General features: G+C 41.9%; 1 protein-coding gene across 2 annotated transcripts in view; it reads left to right on the top strand.

Annotated features, from left to right (window-relative positions):
• Positions 1 to 16584, top strand: part of GAD1 (glutamate decarboxylase 1) — a 42047-nt gene extending 25463 nt beyond the window's left edge. For both annotated transcript variants that reach the window (XM_019459306.2, XM_019459321.2), the window contains exons 8-17: positions 1150 to 1265; positions 1349 to 1428; positions 1652 to 1706; positions 3207 to 3323; positions 4492 to 4556; positions 8660 to 8738; positions 9884 to 10033; positions 12417 to 12524; positions 14043 to 14132; positions 14907 to 16584. In XM_019459306.2, coding sequence (XP_019314851.1) covers positions 1150 to 1265; positions 1349 to 1428; positions 1652 to 1706; positions 3207 to 3323; positions 4492 to 4556; positions 8660 to 8738; positions 9884 to 10033; positions 12417 to 12524; positions 14043 to 14132; positions 14907 to 15080 — 1034 coding nt within the window. In that variant the 3' untranslated portion in view covers positions 15081 to 16584. The remainder of the gene's footprint in view (positions 1 to 1149; positions 1266 to 1348; positions 1429 to 1651; positions 1707 to 3206; positions 3324 to 4491; positions 4557 to 8659; positions 8739 to 9883; positions 10034 to 12416; positions 12525 to 14042; positions 14133 to 14906) is intronic.
• The last annotated feature ends 544 nt before the right edge of the window (positions 16585 to 17128 follow it).

The following is a 17128-nucleotide window of genomic DNA, read 5'->3' as shown; positions in this document are numbered from 1 at the left end:
TCTCTTCTCTTTTCCTGACTCTCCTTGAGATTTGTAGCATGGATCCTTGGGATCCCTGAGAACCCTAAACCCAAAATGAGTTTGTGGAAGAATCATGACCTTAAAAAGAATTTTTTTACAATACTCCTACCCTATCTTCGTCAGAGTGAAGGCTAGCAAGAATGCTGCATTATATACATACTATCTAACAGAGCCTATGCCTCACCTATACAAACTGACCAAGGTTGTGTTCAAATCATGCCACACCACACTAGTCTGTCAACAACAATTTGATCGGTCTGAGGATCAGTGAATCAAGATTATCAATTGACTAATCGATTGCAGCCAAAATAGTGTGTCTACTTTGAATCTCTAGTTTGATGTAGATACAGTAAGAATCTTTAAAACAAGGGCAGATATTCTTAGAGGTAAGTAGGACTGTGGAATGGTATCAGAGGTGGCATGATTGTTGTGTACAAGGGGAGGAGAAGAAATAAGAATTACAATTGTCCAGGCTATTCAAGTCAACCATGAATTTGCCTGTTTAATTGTCAAGTAATTGATGCAAAAGTGATTAGTTTGTGTTAGCCAGCCATACCTAGATAGTTACCTCAGTTCTCCTTATGTCTTTATTTAAGTAAACACGAGTTTGGTTTTAATAAACTTAGAGTTCTCCTAAATGACTCAGTAACTCAGTTGAGCTGTTCTTTGAGAAGACTATCCAGGCAATGTCACTGTTTCCTTCTGTAGGCTTCATTAGTCTCTCTTTCTCTGTCTTTCTCGTTCAGAGAATAGATTCATCTTTGTTCAGTAAATAGATTGAGCAGAAAGTGAAAGCAGGAAGGTTGTAACTCACCTGTCTCTTTGCAGGAACTGCCTTTGCCACCTCTTGTATTTCTGTTTAGGCTTCAGGTGGAACAGGCATTGGAGTACATGAATCACCTCCAGCCAAATTGCCTAGATGGCTTTGGTAATGAGTGTGACTACTTGTATTCCCAAGGCAAAGGGGTCAGAGGGAAGCCCTGGCAATAGGGAAGCAAAAGCTATCCAGATATTGTCCCTCCCCTTTCTGACCTCCTCCCTTGTCTCTTAAGACACCAGCTCAACCTTAATTATTAGAAACAATAATGATGGAGCTCCACACCTCCCCATGTATCCTCTTGCTCTTAGGGGGAGCCATCTCCAACATGTACAGCATCATGGCCGCTCGCTACAAGTTCTTCCCGGAAGTTAAGACAAAGGGCATGGCAGCTGTTCCCAAACTGGTCCTCTTCACGTCAGAACATGTGAGTTGGGTGCTCTTCTCATGGTTTATGGTGTTTTACAAGGAACTGTCTAACTTCTGACCTCAAACCTCTGTTTGTTGCAGAGTCACTATTCCATAAAGAAGGCTGGAGCTGCACTTGGCTTTGGAACCGACAATGTGATTTTGATAAAGTGCAATGAAAGGTAGGCAGGGGAGAGTGAACATTAGGTTCTTGATGTATTAAATGTGTTCATCTGTTAAATTTGTTTTATTGTGCTTAAGCACTGACTCAGTACAGTGTGCCAAGCTGCTAATGGCCTGTTGAAAATATCCGATTAAATTACTTTTTGCTGCTGCTGCAGTTTTTCTCATGTGCAATCTCATTGATTCTTCATTTTAATTTCTCTCCCTTTCTAATAATTACAGGGGGAAGATAATTCCAGCTGATTTAGAGGCAAAAATTCTTGAAGCCAAGCAAAAGGTGTGTACCCTGTGGCGCACCTGAACTCTAGCAAACACAAAATTTTAAAAATACTTTCTTTCTGCCCTAGACAATAAAGGTCTTTGATAATATAAGAGATAACTTTGTTGTTTTTCTAAAATTATATTCTCAGGTATTTGCTTATTTCCAACTTCTGAAATGATTTCCCTTTAAAGCTGTGTCTATACAATGTCATTTTTTTTTAAATGAGAAATTCAGTCACTAAGCCACTTGTCCTACCTTTATTATGCCAAGCGATTGGTTTGATGTACTTCAATAAATCCACTACCCAAGCATCGTGAAGATACAGCCTAATTGAGCCTTTTACTTGCTACTTGTTAGCTATAATCTCAATTTAACAAATACAAATACCATTTTAGCTTTAGGCTTCTGTTTAGCAAAGTGCTTCCATGCCCTGGAAGATGGTTCACGGTACTTGGTGAATCAGCCTTAATAAATTCTATCAAACAAACAAACAAAAAGTCTCAGAGAACAGAGGTACTCCCAAGGGACTGCCAGGCATTTACCAACTCGTTGTTTTGGTTACATCCTTGTACCGCGTTCTCCAGCTATAGCTGTTTGCTGGTCAGTAGAGGAGATGGATAGAAATGTCACTCAGACTGAGCAAGGGTCATAGGTGGAGCTGGACTTGAAAAAGACGTAGGATTCCCAGAGTGCCCCAAGTCTGTCTTAGCTCTGTTACTCTCCTTACTCGTTTATTTCTTGTTCACATCAAAATTTTACTGTGCCCACTATTCATGAATATTTCAGCTTCCGCCGTGTTTTAAATAAACAAACGATGCCTCAGGATAATGATTACATCAATGCACTTAGAACAACATAGCTTCGGGGCGCCTGGGTGGCTCAGTCAGTTAAAGTCTGACTTTGGCTCAGGTCATGAACCCGTAGTTCGTGGGTTCGAGCCACATGTTGGGCTCTGTGCTGACAGCTCAGAGCCTGGAGCCTGCTTCAGATTCTGTCTCCAGCTCTCTCTGCCCCTCCCCCACTCATGCTCTGTCTCTCTCAAAAATAATCGTTAAAAAAAAAAAAAGAACATCATTGCTTCTAAAATATACAATACCCAGATGATGTTCGGAGCTACATGCCCATCACTCTAAACACTTATTATTACTCTTTCCTGCTTTACTATTTGCCATAGAACTTACCACTATCAAACATACTGTATATTTTGCCTGTTTAATTTTGTCTGCTATCACTCCCCACTAGAATGTTAACCCATGAAGACAGAAATCTCCATCTGTTGCGTTCACTGCTGTATTCCCCTACAGCTCTGCAGCAGGCCTGGCACGTAAATGTCACACCAAAACTATTTGTTGAATGAATGAGTAAATGGGCCAACGAAGAATTCTCCCAGACATAGGATCTGACACCACATACACTTGGCTGATCTCTGCTGGAAGGAAATGCTACTGCAGTTCTACTTCGTGTGGAAAGGAGAAGGTTGAAAAGACTAATCAGCCTGTCTCTCTTCCTTTCTAGGGATACGTTCCCCTTTATGTCAATGCAACTGCTGGTACAACTGTTTATGGAGCTTTCGATCCGATACAGGAGATTGCAGATATATGTGAGAAATACAACCTGTGGCTACATGTCGACGTAAGTGCCATAACTCACAGAGCGGCCACTCCGTCTGGGGGTGGAAACAGCTCCACTTTATGATTTGCCAGAAGTGGCTCCCAATGCTCCAGCCAGCCCTCTCTCCGCATCACGTTAGTTCAGCCCTTCTGCAGCGCCCCGCCCCCACCCCGTCGGCCATTCACGCCAGGTTTGCACTGTACAGCTGTGCATCCCCTGGGACTCATCCAGCTCCTCCCCGGCCCACTGCTGTCTTCTGTGGTTCTTGTGAGGGTACAGCCCCACCACCTTTCCAGCAAACTTTTGTCAAGACAAATGGCTACCGAGTGGAAGATAGCTGGTTTCAGAGGGAAAAGCTTACAAGATACGGTATATAGAAAGTAGCCATGAAGCTGGACTCTCCGCCCTCTGCTTCCAGTCCAGCCATTTATGACCCTTTTCTAAAAACAAACATGTATCTGCTACATGTAGGAAAAACAAGGCAGTGTAAGGACGATTTTCTCAAGTAAGAGATTCGGTCCCCAATTTTGCCGGAAACACACACATTTTCCACATGTGTGACTGGGTGTATTTTTTCCCTTCTTCTCTCTCCATTCTCTTATGGAGATAACTTCTCACAACTGGACAATTGGGTAATCTGCCCAGTTCTTTGAGCACATAACTAACAAAGGCTGTGCTCACGCCCCATGGTGTCCCCGGATGCTCAGTAAACCTGCATCGGGGCGCCTGCAGAAATGTCTCGCTGTTGTGGGACCTCCAAGCCTGGCAGAGCTGCCACTTCCTGAATTTTTTCAGGAGCCCTTAGAATTCTACCCCAGGGAGAATCGGATGGCAGCCTCCCGTCCTTCGGGTCACACCCGGAGCCATGCTGGGGCTCACGGAGTGCCCCTGGCTTTCCACAGCGCTTTGGGCCTTTGGGTCTTGGCACCATTGGCTCAGACCCGACTTACCTGTGTCAGTCACACAGCTGCTCTGAGGTTAACCTGAAGGAGCTTTTGAAGAAGTGACGAATGATAAATAATTGCAACTGCCACTGGTTGAACAGTCAGTGTGGGTTCCTTTTGTCAAACAGACTTTCGTTTTTCACCATTTACATTCTGTCTCATATTTTACTAGAAGTGTGGAGTGATTGCTTTTGGATTCTTAAACGTCTCTGCTCCCCTTCCCTCTTCTGTCTCTGTCCTCACAGGCTGCCTGGGGCGGTGGGCTGCTTATGTCCAGGAAGCACCGCCACAAACTCAGTGGCATAGAAAGGTAAGGGCCTGAGCTCGGGCCACCTTTCATTCAGGCCATCAAGCATGCTGTGCTGCCTGGTCCACTGATGTTCCCTACCCCGATTCCCAATGTCTTATTTCAGTCTGACTAAGCCCACATCGGGTCAGTAGGCATTCAGTAGGCAATTATCGTATGCTAGGCACTGAAAAAAAAATTTAAAAAAAGATTCTCAGTCAAATGAGTCCTCCTGAGTTCACAAATGAGAGACATGTAAAGACATGTAAACACTGATACACAATGTGATAAGCACTACAATGGATGCGATTTCTGGGTGCCCATGTGGCAGAGAAGAGAAACAAAGCAGTACAGGGATCTTGAGGCCAAATGAGAGGCTGCCAAGGGCACAGAAAGGGGCACTGATTCATTTCATTCTTTTGTCTCATTAAATTCACTGCTGGGAAAGGGGTAAGACACTTAGTGGATCTAACGAATTTACTTTCTTGTTCACCGTTTAAGTTCAGTGGGTCGTCCTAAGCCAAATACGATTTTCTTTTTCTTTTTTTTTTTTTTAAACGTTTATTTATTTTTGAGACAGAGAGAGACAGAGCATGAATGGGGGAGGGTCAGAGAGAGGGAGACACAGAATCCGAAACAGGCTCCAGGCTCCGAGCTGTCAGCACAGAGCCCGACGCGGGGCTCGAACTCACGGACCACGAGATCATGACCTGAGTCAAAGTCAGCTGCTCAACCGACTGAGCCACCCAGGCGCCCCACGATTTTCTTTTTCTAACTGGTTCTACTTTTTATTTTTCCTGGCCCAGTAATCTGAGCCATTTCTACAGAAGCTCCCAAACTGAAGTGCTCCCCCACCCCCACCACTTTGTTCCCCGTTCTCCTCAATTTACTGATTTCACTTGGTGGTCAAAGCCTTTGGCATGTTTGGATCTTGCATCCATTGGAAATGGCAGTCCCCTCTCCTGTCACCTACAGTGGCTGAAGAGGCAAAGAAGATTTCCCAGAGGAGGAGGGAGGCAGCAAGACCCATCTGGGCTTTTCCCCAAATACTCATTGCTGCCAGGACACCTCCACCTGGACATTGGGGAACCAGGACTCTGCCCCGCCAGCTATAATTAAGGCTGCTTCTTGTGCTCACATGCTATAGCTAACCTGGCACATTTTGTGTCAAGAACAGAAGCTTCTGATCAGAGAGAATGCAGTCATAAGCCAGATATGATTTTAACCTGACTCCAATGTATTGATCCAAAATGAACTCACCTTGATTCATTTATTCATTCAGCAAATATTTGCTGAGCACCTGTCAAGAGCCAGGCAGGTATGGATGTGAACACTCAGTTCCCTGCCTCAGTCCAGCTGTCTATGGCACTTTTCTAAAAAATGTGTAGCTGGTACACATAAGAAAAATAAGGCAGGGTCTAGAAGCCATTACCAACTAAGAGATTTAAAATCTTCCTGAAGCTTACTGTCCAGTAAGGTAGATGTTCATAAATGAAGACATGTTTAGTCTGTCTCATAGGAAAGAAAAATCAAGTGGGGTTAGATAACAGTGAGGACAGGGTATGCAATTTGAGACAGGGTAGTCAGAGAACCTTCCTGAGGACATGATATTTCAGCGGATACCAGGATAAAGGGAGACAGGAAGCAAGGATACATAAAAGAGTATTCCAGGCGGCAGAAGGGCAAGTGCAGAGTCCGTGAAGTCCGACTGTTCTTGGCAAGTTGGAGGACCATCCAAAAAGGCCAGTGTGGCTGGAGCAAAGTGGGAGAGGTGAGAGCAGACCAAGGTGGAGAGGTAGACAGGCAGTAGGGAAAGCATGCCAGCAGCTTCTCCCACAGTAAGGACTCTGGCTTGAGTTTTAGCTACCTCTACTGTGCCTCTTCCCTTCTGATTCAGTTTTGAAAGGCCAGTGTCAAGGTGAGTGGGACTGGCTCTCTGAAGCATAACTATATGACACTGTGACCTGGAGGATGATATATTAAATGTAGATGAACGAGTCCAACTGTGCCTTAGATTTCTCAGCCAATCTCCATTTTCCATCTTTGAGTCAAGGAAAACCTAAACATTTTGCACAGACTTTTCTAACATTTTATTTTATTTATTTACTTATTCTTAGTTTATTTATTTATTTTGAGAGAGCGCGTGCACCCGACCTGGGGAGGAAGAAGAGAGAATCCCAGTCTCCACACTCGGTGCAGACCCGTCTTGGGGGCTTGGTCTCATGGCTGCGAGATCATGACCTGAGCCAAAATCAAGAGTTGGATGCTCAGCCAACTGAGCCGCCTGGGCACCCCCTAACATTTTAAAGCGCATGTGTCTTCTAAAGGAAATTGAAACCATATCATATCTTATTACTTCACATTTGTAACAGCAAAGAATCATTTACTTCAGACCTCTAAGACATTCAAAAAACCATTTAAGACATTTTATGAGCTCTAAATAGAGTTTTTTAATGAATCAGTGAATGATAGCTATGAAAAAAATCCATTAGGAGTGCCTGGGTGGCTCAGTTGGTTAAGTGTCTGACTTCGGCTCCAGTCATGATCTCACAGTTTGTGAGTTTGAGCCCCGCGTCAGGCTCTGTGCTAACAGCTCAGAGCCTGAAGCCTGCTTCGGATTCTGTGTCTCCCTCTCTCTCTGCTCTTCCCCAGCTCATGCTCTGTCTCTCTCTCTCTCCTTCAAAAATAAATAAACATTAAAAGAAATTTTTTTAATTGATTAAATCCACTCTTTTAAATATGGATTGACACTGATGATTTTTACTGAAATAAACATTTAGTAACCTTTTCTTACAATTCTTCACATGTCTCTTTCACAAAGGTTAACTTATTATGCACAAAGGGGGAAAGTACTTCAGGCCTAACTTCTTCTTGAAACACCCAATAGTCACATATACACTAAATTATTTTCCGTCTAAAGGACCTTAGCAAGATGAGGAGGTTAAAAATTCACAGCAAGGATTTAGCTCTAGGGGAAACAGAGGCAGTAGAATTCAGAGTCAGTTGCTATGTCTGGGGAAAGCATCCTTCACAGATACTAAAGTGCAGAGCCCAGCTGTGGGCTGGGCCATTGGGAAGGAGTCCATAAACCACTGAAGCAAGGTAGCCAAGTTTCAATCATCATACACTACACTTAGTTGTCTCTGTAATGTCCTAGCTAGTGTGCCCCTTAACCATTTTACTGTGTCTGAATGACTGATGTGGTTGCTAGGAGACTGTGCTTGGTGAGCTGTCATTGCAGCCTAAACTGGCAATATCATCCTCATTTGGCATTTCAACAATGCTGCTAAGTAGTCAATGTCTAGAATTATCCGATCGTTCCTTGCTTCATAGTACCTCATAAGTAGTGTCGCTCTTCATAGTACCTCATAAGTAGTTGGTTAGGTCAGCATCACCAGCCCATTTTGTAAATAAGAAGGGGAAGGCAGAAAGAAGCCAGTCTGTTGCCCAGAGGGAGGCAGGCTAGCGGAAGAGTTATGAGTACGGGCTCTGCAGTCCGTCTCCCCGGGCTTGACTCTCAGCCCCAGCACTTCCCAGCTATTCAGCTTTGGGTGATGTATTTCACCTTTTCATTGCCTGGTTTCTCCATGTAAAATGGAGGCGATAATAGTCGCTGCATCACAGGGTTGGTGTGAGAAGTAGATATTTCAGGAATGGTTCTTAGAATTTTGTATTTATTCGCTCGTTTATCCTTTATTAAGGATAACTTCTTATTTTACAGATAAGAAAACTGAGGCACAGAGGAGTTATGTTACTTGCCCAAACTAGCAAATGTCAGAGCCGGGATTCAGACTCGGGCAGTCTGGCTCCAAAGCCTGACCCCTTAACCATGATACCATAGTGATAGAATGCCTGTAAAGCTCTCGGGACAATAGGACACATAACAAACGCTCTTCATAAATGTTAGTTATTGTTAACAGCAGTGATTTAGAAGAGGCAGTCTGCAATTTAGGCCCCTAAGACTGCCTGCAAAATATTTGTTTACTTCTTGATTAGTCAGTTTGGGGAACTAGGCATCTAAAACATATACCGATTCTGGTTGCGGTGGATGGTGTTTTCCTCAAGAGGACGGTTGCCTCTTGCTGACTCCTGCACCTTCTTCTCAAAGTATCATGTGCTTCTTGCAGGGCCAACTCAGTCACCTGGAACCCTCACAAGATGATGGGCGTGCTGTTGCAGTGCTCGGCCATCCTCGTCAAGGAAAAGGTCTGTACTCCCTCCAAAGATGAGCTGGCAGCCCGAATGTCCTTTACGAGGCACAAGAAAAGCATGGACTGTTGTTTTATTTTTATTTGTTGGGCAGTACTTGACGAACACACAAGACTGGCAGCACCATTGAGACAACCATTGCTGTTCTTTCCTGCCCTTGTCTCTCAGCCTTCAGCTAGTGCCTCCCGTTGGCTCCTGCCCTTCCTGCCCTTCAGTACTCAGGGCCCTGTCAGTGACGGAAACTATTAGGGCACTTTTTCATTGCGTGTTCCTTCATGTTTGTATAAACAAAAGTGAGAGCTCAAAAGTGAGCTGCAAACTCTCACCTCAGTGAATACAAAAAGGGCTCACTGGAACCTACTGCAGGTTCTTAGCGTGAATTTGTGTTCCCAAGAGCTGAAGTAAATTAGGCGGAACAACAGCTGCAAATGTCAACTTAGGGCAACTAGGAATGTTGGCTAAAAAGCTTCTGTTAAATGAGTTAGTTCTTTAAGCATCTAATAATAAGACCCTGCTCTCAAAGCACTGTTGCTCCAGTAAAATGTTTGCACACGAGGCATTCCAAAAATCTGTCTCCAGTTTGTAGGAGCCAGAACCTGCCCAGGCTCTTACTCCTTTCTTAATAGAGTGTCTGGTAACATCACAGGAGATCCTGGAAAAGACTAGAAGACTTTTGGGGTGGGAGGGGCACTTTTGGGGAGGAAAATTCTTCATAGCCTGAGACTGTCCCACTCTCTGCAGGAAGTTTATATCCCCAGCCTTTACCCACTGAACACCATAGCACTTCCCAGTCTTGGAAACAACCCCAAACACCCCCCCCCCCCCCACACGTTTCTAAATGCCTCTTAGAGGCCCAGTGTGTCCCTTGTGGTAAGCATCTGAGACAAAAAAAAAAGAATCATTTTCTAATCAGAGTGACAGAGAGAAAGGGGCAAAGGTTTTTCCAAGGGTGGTTTTCAAGAAAGACATCAGAACAAATGCAAGGCCTCATAAAGACTTTAAAACAAAGTTGCATGTGATCCCAAGTCCCTCCTTCCTACCTACCAGCCCTGTTCCAAAGCCACCCACGTCTCTGACCTATGAATACAAACTTGTCCTATGTCTTGACCTATGATGCAAATTTGTCTTGATTTGCACGATAGGGTATACTCCAAGGATGCAACCAGATGTGTGCAGGATACCTTTTCCAGCCAGACAAACAGTATGATGTCTCCTATGACACTGGGGACAAGGCAATCCAGTGTGGCCGCCACGTGGACATTTTCAAGTTCTGGCTGATGTGGAAAGCAAAGGTACGAAGGGGTGAATTCAGGAAAGAGAGCAGAAATGCAACTTGCACAGGCTGGCTGGCAAAAGAGAGGCAAAGGTGTATCACAGATAATTCAACATGTGTGTAATCGATATCTAGATAATTGAGTTAACCATATTTTCTTTGTTTGTGGATGAGATCACTTTATCCCTTATGTCAAACTCTCCCTCCTTCCATTCTGTGTTCTCAATTTGAATTAACACGAAGTTTTCTTGTAACTTCCTCTTATAACAACTAAAAATTATGCCAAAAAAGGACTTCCACTGCAATCCTTAGGGATGCTGAAATTATTTAGTGCAGATGTAGAGAAAGAGATAGAGATAAAATTACTGTGTCATTCTATGCAGAACTCTGAATTTCTTATGAGGACTCAAATCATGGGTTATATGTGACAGTTTTTAGTTCTATTTAAATAATAGCTTTCTCATTATTTGTACTTTTTATGTTATTCTAGAAAATGCATATTTTATTCTGAGAAATCCTGCTGCTAGGCTAAGGCATGCTGTGTCTGCATTTATTAATTTTTCAAGTTGCATTTCTGTGTCTAGGAACAAAAAGCAAACTATTGGGATTTCCCCCTAAATTTGGGTGAGGGAGATTACCATTTTGACTATTTGTTTCAAAAGTATTTTTATACAATCAAGTAAAGGCAATTTTCATGTTACATCTCTTTATTGCAACCATTGTTTTTACTTACCTACTGTAAATTAGTTTTAATAATTTCCACACTTGAAATTGTGTCTACTCATACCAAAACAATGAAGTTTTCCAGTGATACATCTCATCAGATGTTTCTTCTGTAGAAGGATTTAATGGATTATTGGTTTTTTCCCCTCATTAAGTCATTTTGTCTTAATATAGAAATAGTCTGAATATGATTTCTACCACCAAGTAATCATGGGTATTTTAAGCATATAAATAGCCATGCACTGCAAGAAGAGAAGGAGCCCTATCGTTTAGAAATATAATGGCCACGTGGCTTACATCAGTAATTTGTGTCTTCATTTTGCCTGACAATAACCTCTTGAACCGTCTGCCGGGAGTTTGGCTCATAGTGAATCGGTTGCTGAGATGAGACCCTGGTGCAAGCTTCTTTCTCAAGTGGAAAATAGACTGGACAAGGTGTACACTCAACAGTGACTACTTGGGGAGGCTCATGCTTTGCCTGTGTTGGACTCTGCCCAGGCCCATTAGCAATCCACAAGCCAGCCTTGCGCGTCTGCTCCCCTTGTTAACATTGACCCACTCAACAACCCCCATGCTGCTGTTATTAATCAGCCGTGCTGGTTTTTGAAACTCATGCTCAACCAGTTTGTCAATAACTGGAGCTGTTGGAATCTCAGGGCCTGTACGGAGACCAATGGCTTCCCCATCTGCTTGCCTGCCTATCACCAAAAAGGGATATGATACTGTTATATGGAAGATAGCCTGCCAGGGAGTTTGGGGACATGCTTGGCTAGGACTTACTGCTGGGAAAGGTGGGTTCTAAAGTAGTATTGCTCAAACTATTTGTGGTGAAGAACCGGTTGTTTGGGTTTTTTAAATCTATCATGGACCAATACAGTAAAGATAAATTACTAGAAAAATGAAAGTAAAAAGTATATAAGGCTTAAACATCAATTTTTAAAACTAGATTCAGTAGACATAAAATTACTCTGTCAAAATTATATTAAGGTTTCTTACTGCTTAATCTCAATTTCTTTTTTTTAAGTTTATTTATTTGGGGGGGGGGAGACTGTCAGTGGGGGAGGGGCAGCGGGGGGGGGAAGAGAGAGAGACTGTGAGTGAAAGGGAGGGAGGGAGGGGGAGAGAGAGAGAGATGAATGAATGAATGAATGAATGAATGAATCCCAAGAAGACTCCATGCTGTCAACACAAAACCTGAAGCGGGGCTTGATCTCACAAACCGTGAGATCATGACCTGAACTGAAATCAAGAGTCAGACGCTTAACCAACTGAGCCACCCAGGCGCCCCTCAATTTCTGTTCTTACATTATCTTGCACCAGTTACAGTTTGTGGACTGTCCTCAATCCATAGGCAACAATTTGAGTACCACGATCCCAAAGCAAACTAGCAACAGGCTTCAGATCCAGGCTGTGAGTAACTAGAGGGAAGCTAAAAGCCCTATTGACAATAACTGCCCAGAGACTAGAGTGCCTTCAAAAGAGAATAGACACACTTTATATTATTGGGTGCAGTGCTGTGAAGAAACTGTACTCGTTTAATTAAGCAGTTCTTTTTAACCATCTCCAAGAATACTCTCGTGTATTTCCAATAGATAAGGTCAGGATAGCTTTCTCAAACGCCCGTCACAGGAAAATACAACCCATCACCAACAAACATGACTTTTCTTTTTCTAAACCAGGGCACAGTGGGATTTGAAAATCAGATCAACAAATGCTTGGAGCTGGCTGAATACCTCTATGCCAAGATTAAAAACAGAGAAGAATTTGAGATGGTTTTCGATGGTGAGGTAAGTTGTCATCATGGACTCGATGCACAGCATTTCCAGAAAATCTAATGAGGGATGCTCCTGAAGCCATATTTTCCCACATTGCTGGAGGCTACTTCTGAATTTTTGTCTTTATGTACTTTTCATTTAATTCCCTCTGTGTCTATGAACTTTTCTTTTGATAGCTTTGGAATGACTTTTGCCATTTGCCTTTTCTAAAATTGTCCAGCTCTTGACCAGTCCTTTGCAGACAAGAAGTCTTTCCTTGGCACGTTTGAATCCTTTATCTTTCCTGGGCGTGTATTATCAATCATTGTGTTGAACTTCCGTGATAAGTATTTCTCAGTTCCATGAAGCTTATAAGATGGGTATATCCTTGTCTTCTAAGACTTGTTCTAAAATGAAGTTCTACTTTACATAGATTCATTATGAGGAGAGCAAGATAAAATTGCTTCTGCTCTGAGTTCATATCCACATTACACATAATAAGATCCTTGTCATACAGGTATTGACTGAATCCTTGCTTTGTGCCAGGCCCTATGCCCTGAACTGGGTTATATAGTAGTGACCAAAACAGATATTGTCTCTGCCCTAATGGAGCTCTCAGTTGGATAAAGGAAGTTGGAATAGGAGCCAGTATTTAATAAAAGGAAATCCACTCATAACCCATTATAATATAACACCACCTCCATTCAACTTAGTCTATTTGTCAGGCAGCCTAAGCTATTAGGAACACACTAGAGAGTCACCAGACGAGGACGAAAAAGCCCTGAGCAGTTCAACTTAATGATACAGTTCTCATGCATTTCACCTATGGGACCACACTTGGATCATTTACACTATTTTAAACATTCTACTAGCAGATTAGAGACAAATGTGGTGTCTCAAGCCAGTTAGAGGAAGGCACAGTGATAGCAAATAGCAGCCTAGGAAGGAAATTGAAAAATTATGTCAAGAATACAGAAGAACTCTAAAAGGATAGGAGTTCTTAGAACAGAGACACTAAACAGTTTTAGGCATCTCAGTGAGGTCTGTCTTATGGTTTAGAGCTGGTATTAATATTCATTATGATAATCCTGACTAATCAACGAAAGATTCAGAATTAATATAGTAAAACTCACAAAATATTCACTATCAAAATAAACTGTGTCCAGCATCTTCTATATATGAGGCACTACAAAATGGCAAGATGAATAATACTCTTTAAAAACTACCCAAATGTAATGATTTTTTAACAGTTCAATGTTTAAAAGTGGTAAATATAGTCATCTAGAAAGTTGGTTATGGGAAACCGCTCTCTCGCCAGATATGACTGGACAAACTAGGTATTGTTCTCCCTAGTATAGAAATAACAATGCTTTCAAAATGGACTTGAAGCCTTTTTTTTTTTTTTAATGTGTGTGGGATTTTTTGTTTTGTTTTGTTTTCTTTTTTGGTCTGAGAACCTTCCACCAAGGGTACATAGGGGTTTGGGAATAGCTTTCTTTCAAGTTCTCATAGTTTTCTGTTTTGTTTCTTTGTTTGTGAAAATTTCTGCAGCCTGAGCATACAAATGTCTGTTTCTGGTATATTCCACAAAGCCTCAGGGGCATTCCAGATAGCCCTGAACGACGGGAAAAACTACACAGGGTATGGACTCTTTTCTTGTCTCATCTAACCCTCTGCAATTTCTCTGGCTGGTCAGAACACTTTATGTGTCCTTCTAATGGAAGAGAAATAAAAAATAAAGACTTGGGGTAGTAGGGAGCCATCTTGTTATATTCTTTTTGGCTCTGGATTGTCCCCTTGCTGTGATTCAGATACAGCGGGAACCTCTAAAGGATGCACCCCTGTCTTAGTTTGGTGTTGCGGTATGCAGGGCAATCGAATGATATGCGTATTCCTGGGAACTCCTGTATTAAACTGTGTCTATTAACATATCTTTTAAGTTCAAGTCTACTCTAATATTGCTTCATTCCAGTTGATTTCTATATCGATTTTATTATTTGTAGTTGTTGATATTAATACTTAATTTATATAATATTTTATTCATCTAACAAATATTCATTGAGCATAATCTATGTGCCAGGCAGTATCCTGGGCTCTGGATTATTCAGAAGCCTTAATTTGTGTTGCAGCCCATAAGAGTTTTTTGTTTTGTTTTTTATTTTATCATTGTTCTATGACTGACTTTCAAAATTCAGTCACACAGTAGTTTCTGAGGGAATTTATGATAGGATAGACTTAGTCATTGGGTACTAACTACTGAAGAAACTAGAATATAAAATATTTGCTTTTATACCAGTACAAATGCAAATAGCAAAACGTATATTGCTCTTTTTTTCAACTAGGAAATGGTTTGCATTGTTAAGAGAGTTGTGTTAATATTGGTCTTGAGTTTGGTTTCGTGTTTTCCGTCACAAGGTGGCCCCCAAAATCAAAGCCCTGATGATGGAGTCTGGCACGACCATGGTTGGTTACCAGCCCCAGGGGGACAAGGCCAACTTTTTCCGGATGGTCATCTCGAACCCAGCTGCTACACAGTCTGATATTGACTTCCTCATCGAGGAGATAGAAAGACTGGGCCAGGATCTGTAATTGCCCTCCATAGAACATGAGTTTATGGGAATCCCCTTTCCTTCTGGCATTCTAGAATAACCTCTATAAATTGCCAAAACACATAAGCTATTTCACTGAGGGAAAATATAATATCTTGAAGACTACTGTTTAAACATTACTTAAGCTTGTTCTAGTATGTAGGAAATAATGTTCTTTTTAAAAAGTTGCACATTAGGAACACAGTATATATGTACAGTTATATATACCTCTCTCTGTATATGTATATGTATGTATAGTGAGTGTGGCTTGGTGATAGATCACAGCATGTGTCCCCCTCCAAGAGAATTAACTTTACCTTCAGCAGCTACTGAGGGGCCAAACATGCTGCAAACCTGCTTGCCCAACAACCCCAGGGAAAGATGTTTTTCAACATGTTGTGTCATAGGGACCAAGGGACATACTGTTGGTGAGAGTTGACTTTGTTGTCAGTGTTTCTCCTAACTAAAGTAATGACAGATGAGACAAAGTACCGCTAGATGACAAGAGTCACACCCTCCCCATTAGTATCCTGTGAGGGGAAAATTGTAGCAGAGTCATTGTTACAGGTGTACTGTTGCTGTATTTTTAGAGACTAATTTGTGGAGATTGTGTATATTTCTGTTGTCTGGCCTTTGGGGGGTAGGGGAAGAACACATGTAATGGTTTCAATGACTGTTTAAATTGTAGGTAAATGAAATAATTGCTTATTTCTATTCAGAGATTTACCATGTTAAAGAGGCATCTTGTATTTTCTTCCCATTTGTAATGTATCTTATTTATATATTAATGCAGTAAGTTCAGAAAACTGTTTATGGTATTTTCGTGCATTTGTGAGCCAAAGAAAAAAGATTAAAATTAGTGAGACTTGTATTTATATTAGAGTGCCCTTAAAATAATGATTGAAGCCTAAGTTTACTGTCTGTAAGAGAATTCTGATACTGTACATAGAATCATCTATACGGAAATCCCATTACTTAAATAGCATCTGGTCTTCTATTACTCTCTCCGTCTGGCTGTGTGTCTGGTGTTCTCAACGCTTTTCTAGTAACTGTTGGATTATAACTAGATCTCCTGTAATTTTGTAGTAGTTCATGACCAATCTCTGTGACTCGCTTAGCTCAAACCTAAGGCAACGTTTCCGAAGACCTTCTGAAGAGCTCCGATAAACTGACCAGGCTCACAACTGTTTTTGAGGAAAGGAAATTCACACTGTGCGTTTTAGAGTATGCAAGAAGAATATAAACAAATAAAAATATTCTCCGTGGAGAATTGGAACAAAATTTTCTCCTAGTTCATGTTTGACACACAGAGCTTTCCAGTGATGGTTATGGGTCACCACAGCCCATCCCCTTTCCACCAGCTGACTTTAGGTGACGGTCAGTAACCTTCTTAAGGGTACTGGGACTCAACCCACTGTCATAGGTGCCCGACCCCCTGATCTGTACAATCATTATGACTGTAATTAAATAAAATTTGCAATTCAAGCCTAGAGAAAGAAAAGCCATCCCTGTTTCTCTTTTTCCTATTTGCATCTTGGAGTTCCATTCATGCAGTCATTCGACACATGTTTTCTTCCTCTGTCGCAGCCACGATTCTAGGCACTGGGGTTACAGTAGAGTGCATGGCAGACAAAGTTTCCTTCTAGTAGGGGTCTTAAAGCATTTGGCATCTGTGGTATCTGGATACTTCTAAGATCACAGAATCGTGCCTCACTGCTGCTTATGCTTGAGCAGTGGGCCCAATTCACTTTCTCAGGAAATACATTTTGGTGCTGGATTGTTAGGAAATAGGGCCCATTTTCTACAACATTCTATTTAGCTATAATAATACCATTTCACTCATTTGGAATACAAGGAGTTCTCTATTCAGCACACACAGGGGTTAGATAAAAGTCCTTTGTAATGAGCATCCTGACTTCACATGTAACTGTTGTAGTAAACAGAGTCCCACGGGGAGATGATCACAGTCACTTTATTCTATCTGCCGCTGTTCCTTCAAATCCTCTCTGTGGTATGATTTTTTCCACGCCCCTGTTTGAATTCAGGTCA

Source organism: Panthera pardus, unplaced genomic scaffold (genome assembly GCF_024362965.1).
Source record: "Panthera pardus isolate Hobbes unplaced genomic scaffold, ASM2436296v1 HiC_scaffold_10, whole genome shotgun sequence".
Taxonomy (NCBI): domain Eukaryota; kingdom Metazoa; phylum Chordata; class Mammalia; order Carnivora; family Felidae; genus Panthera; species Panthera pardus.
This window is presented reverse-complemented; position numbering and strand designations above follow the sequence as displayed.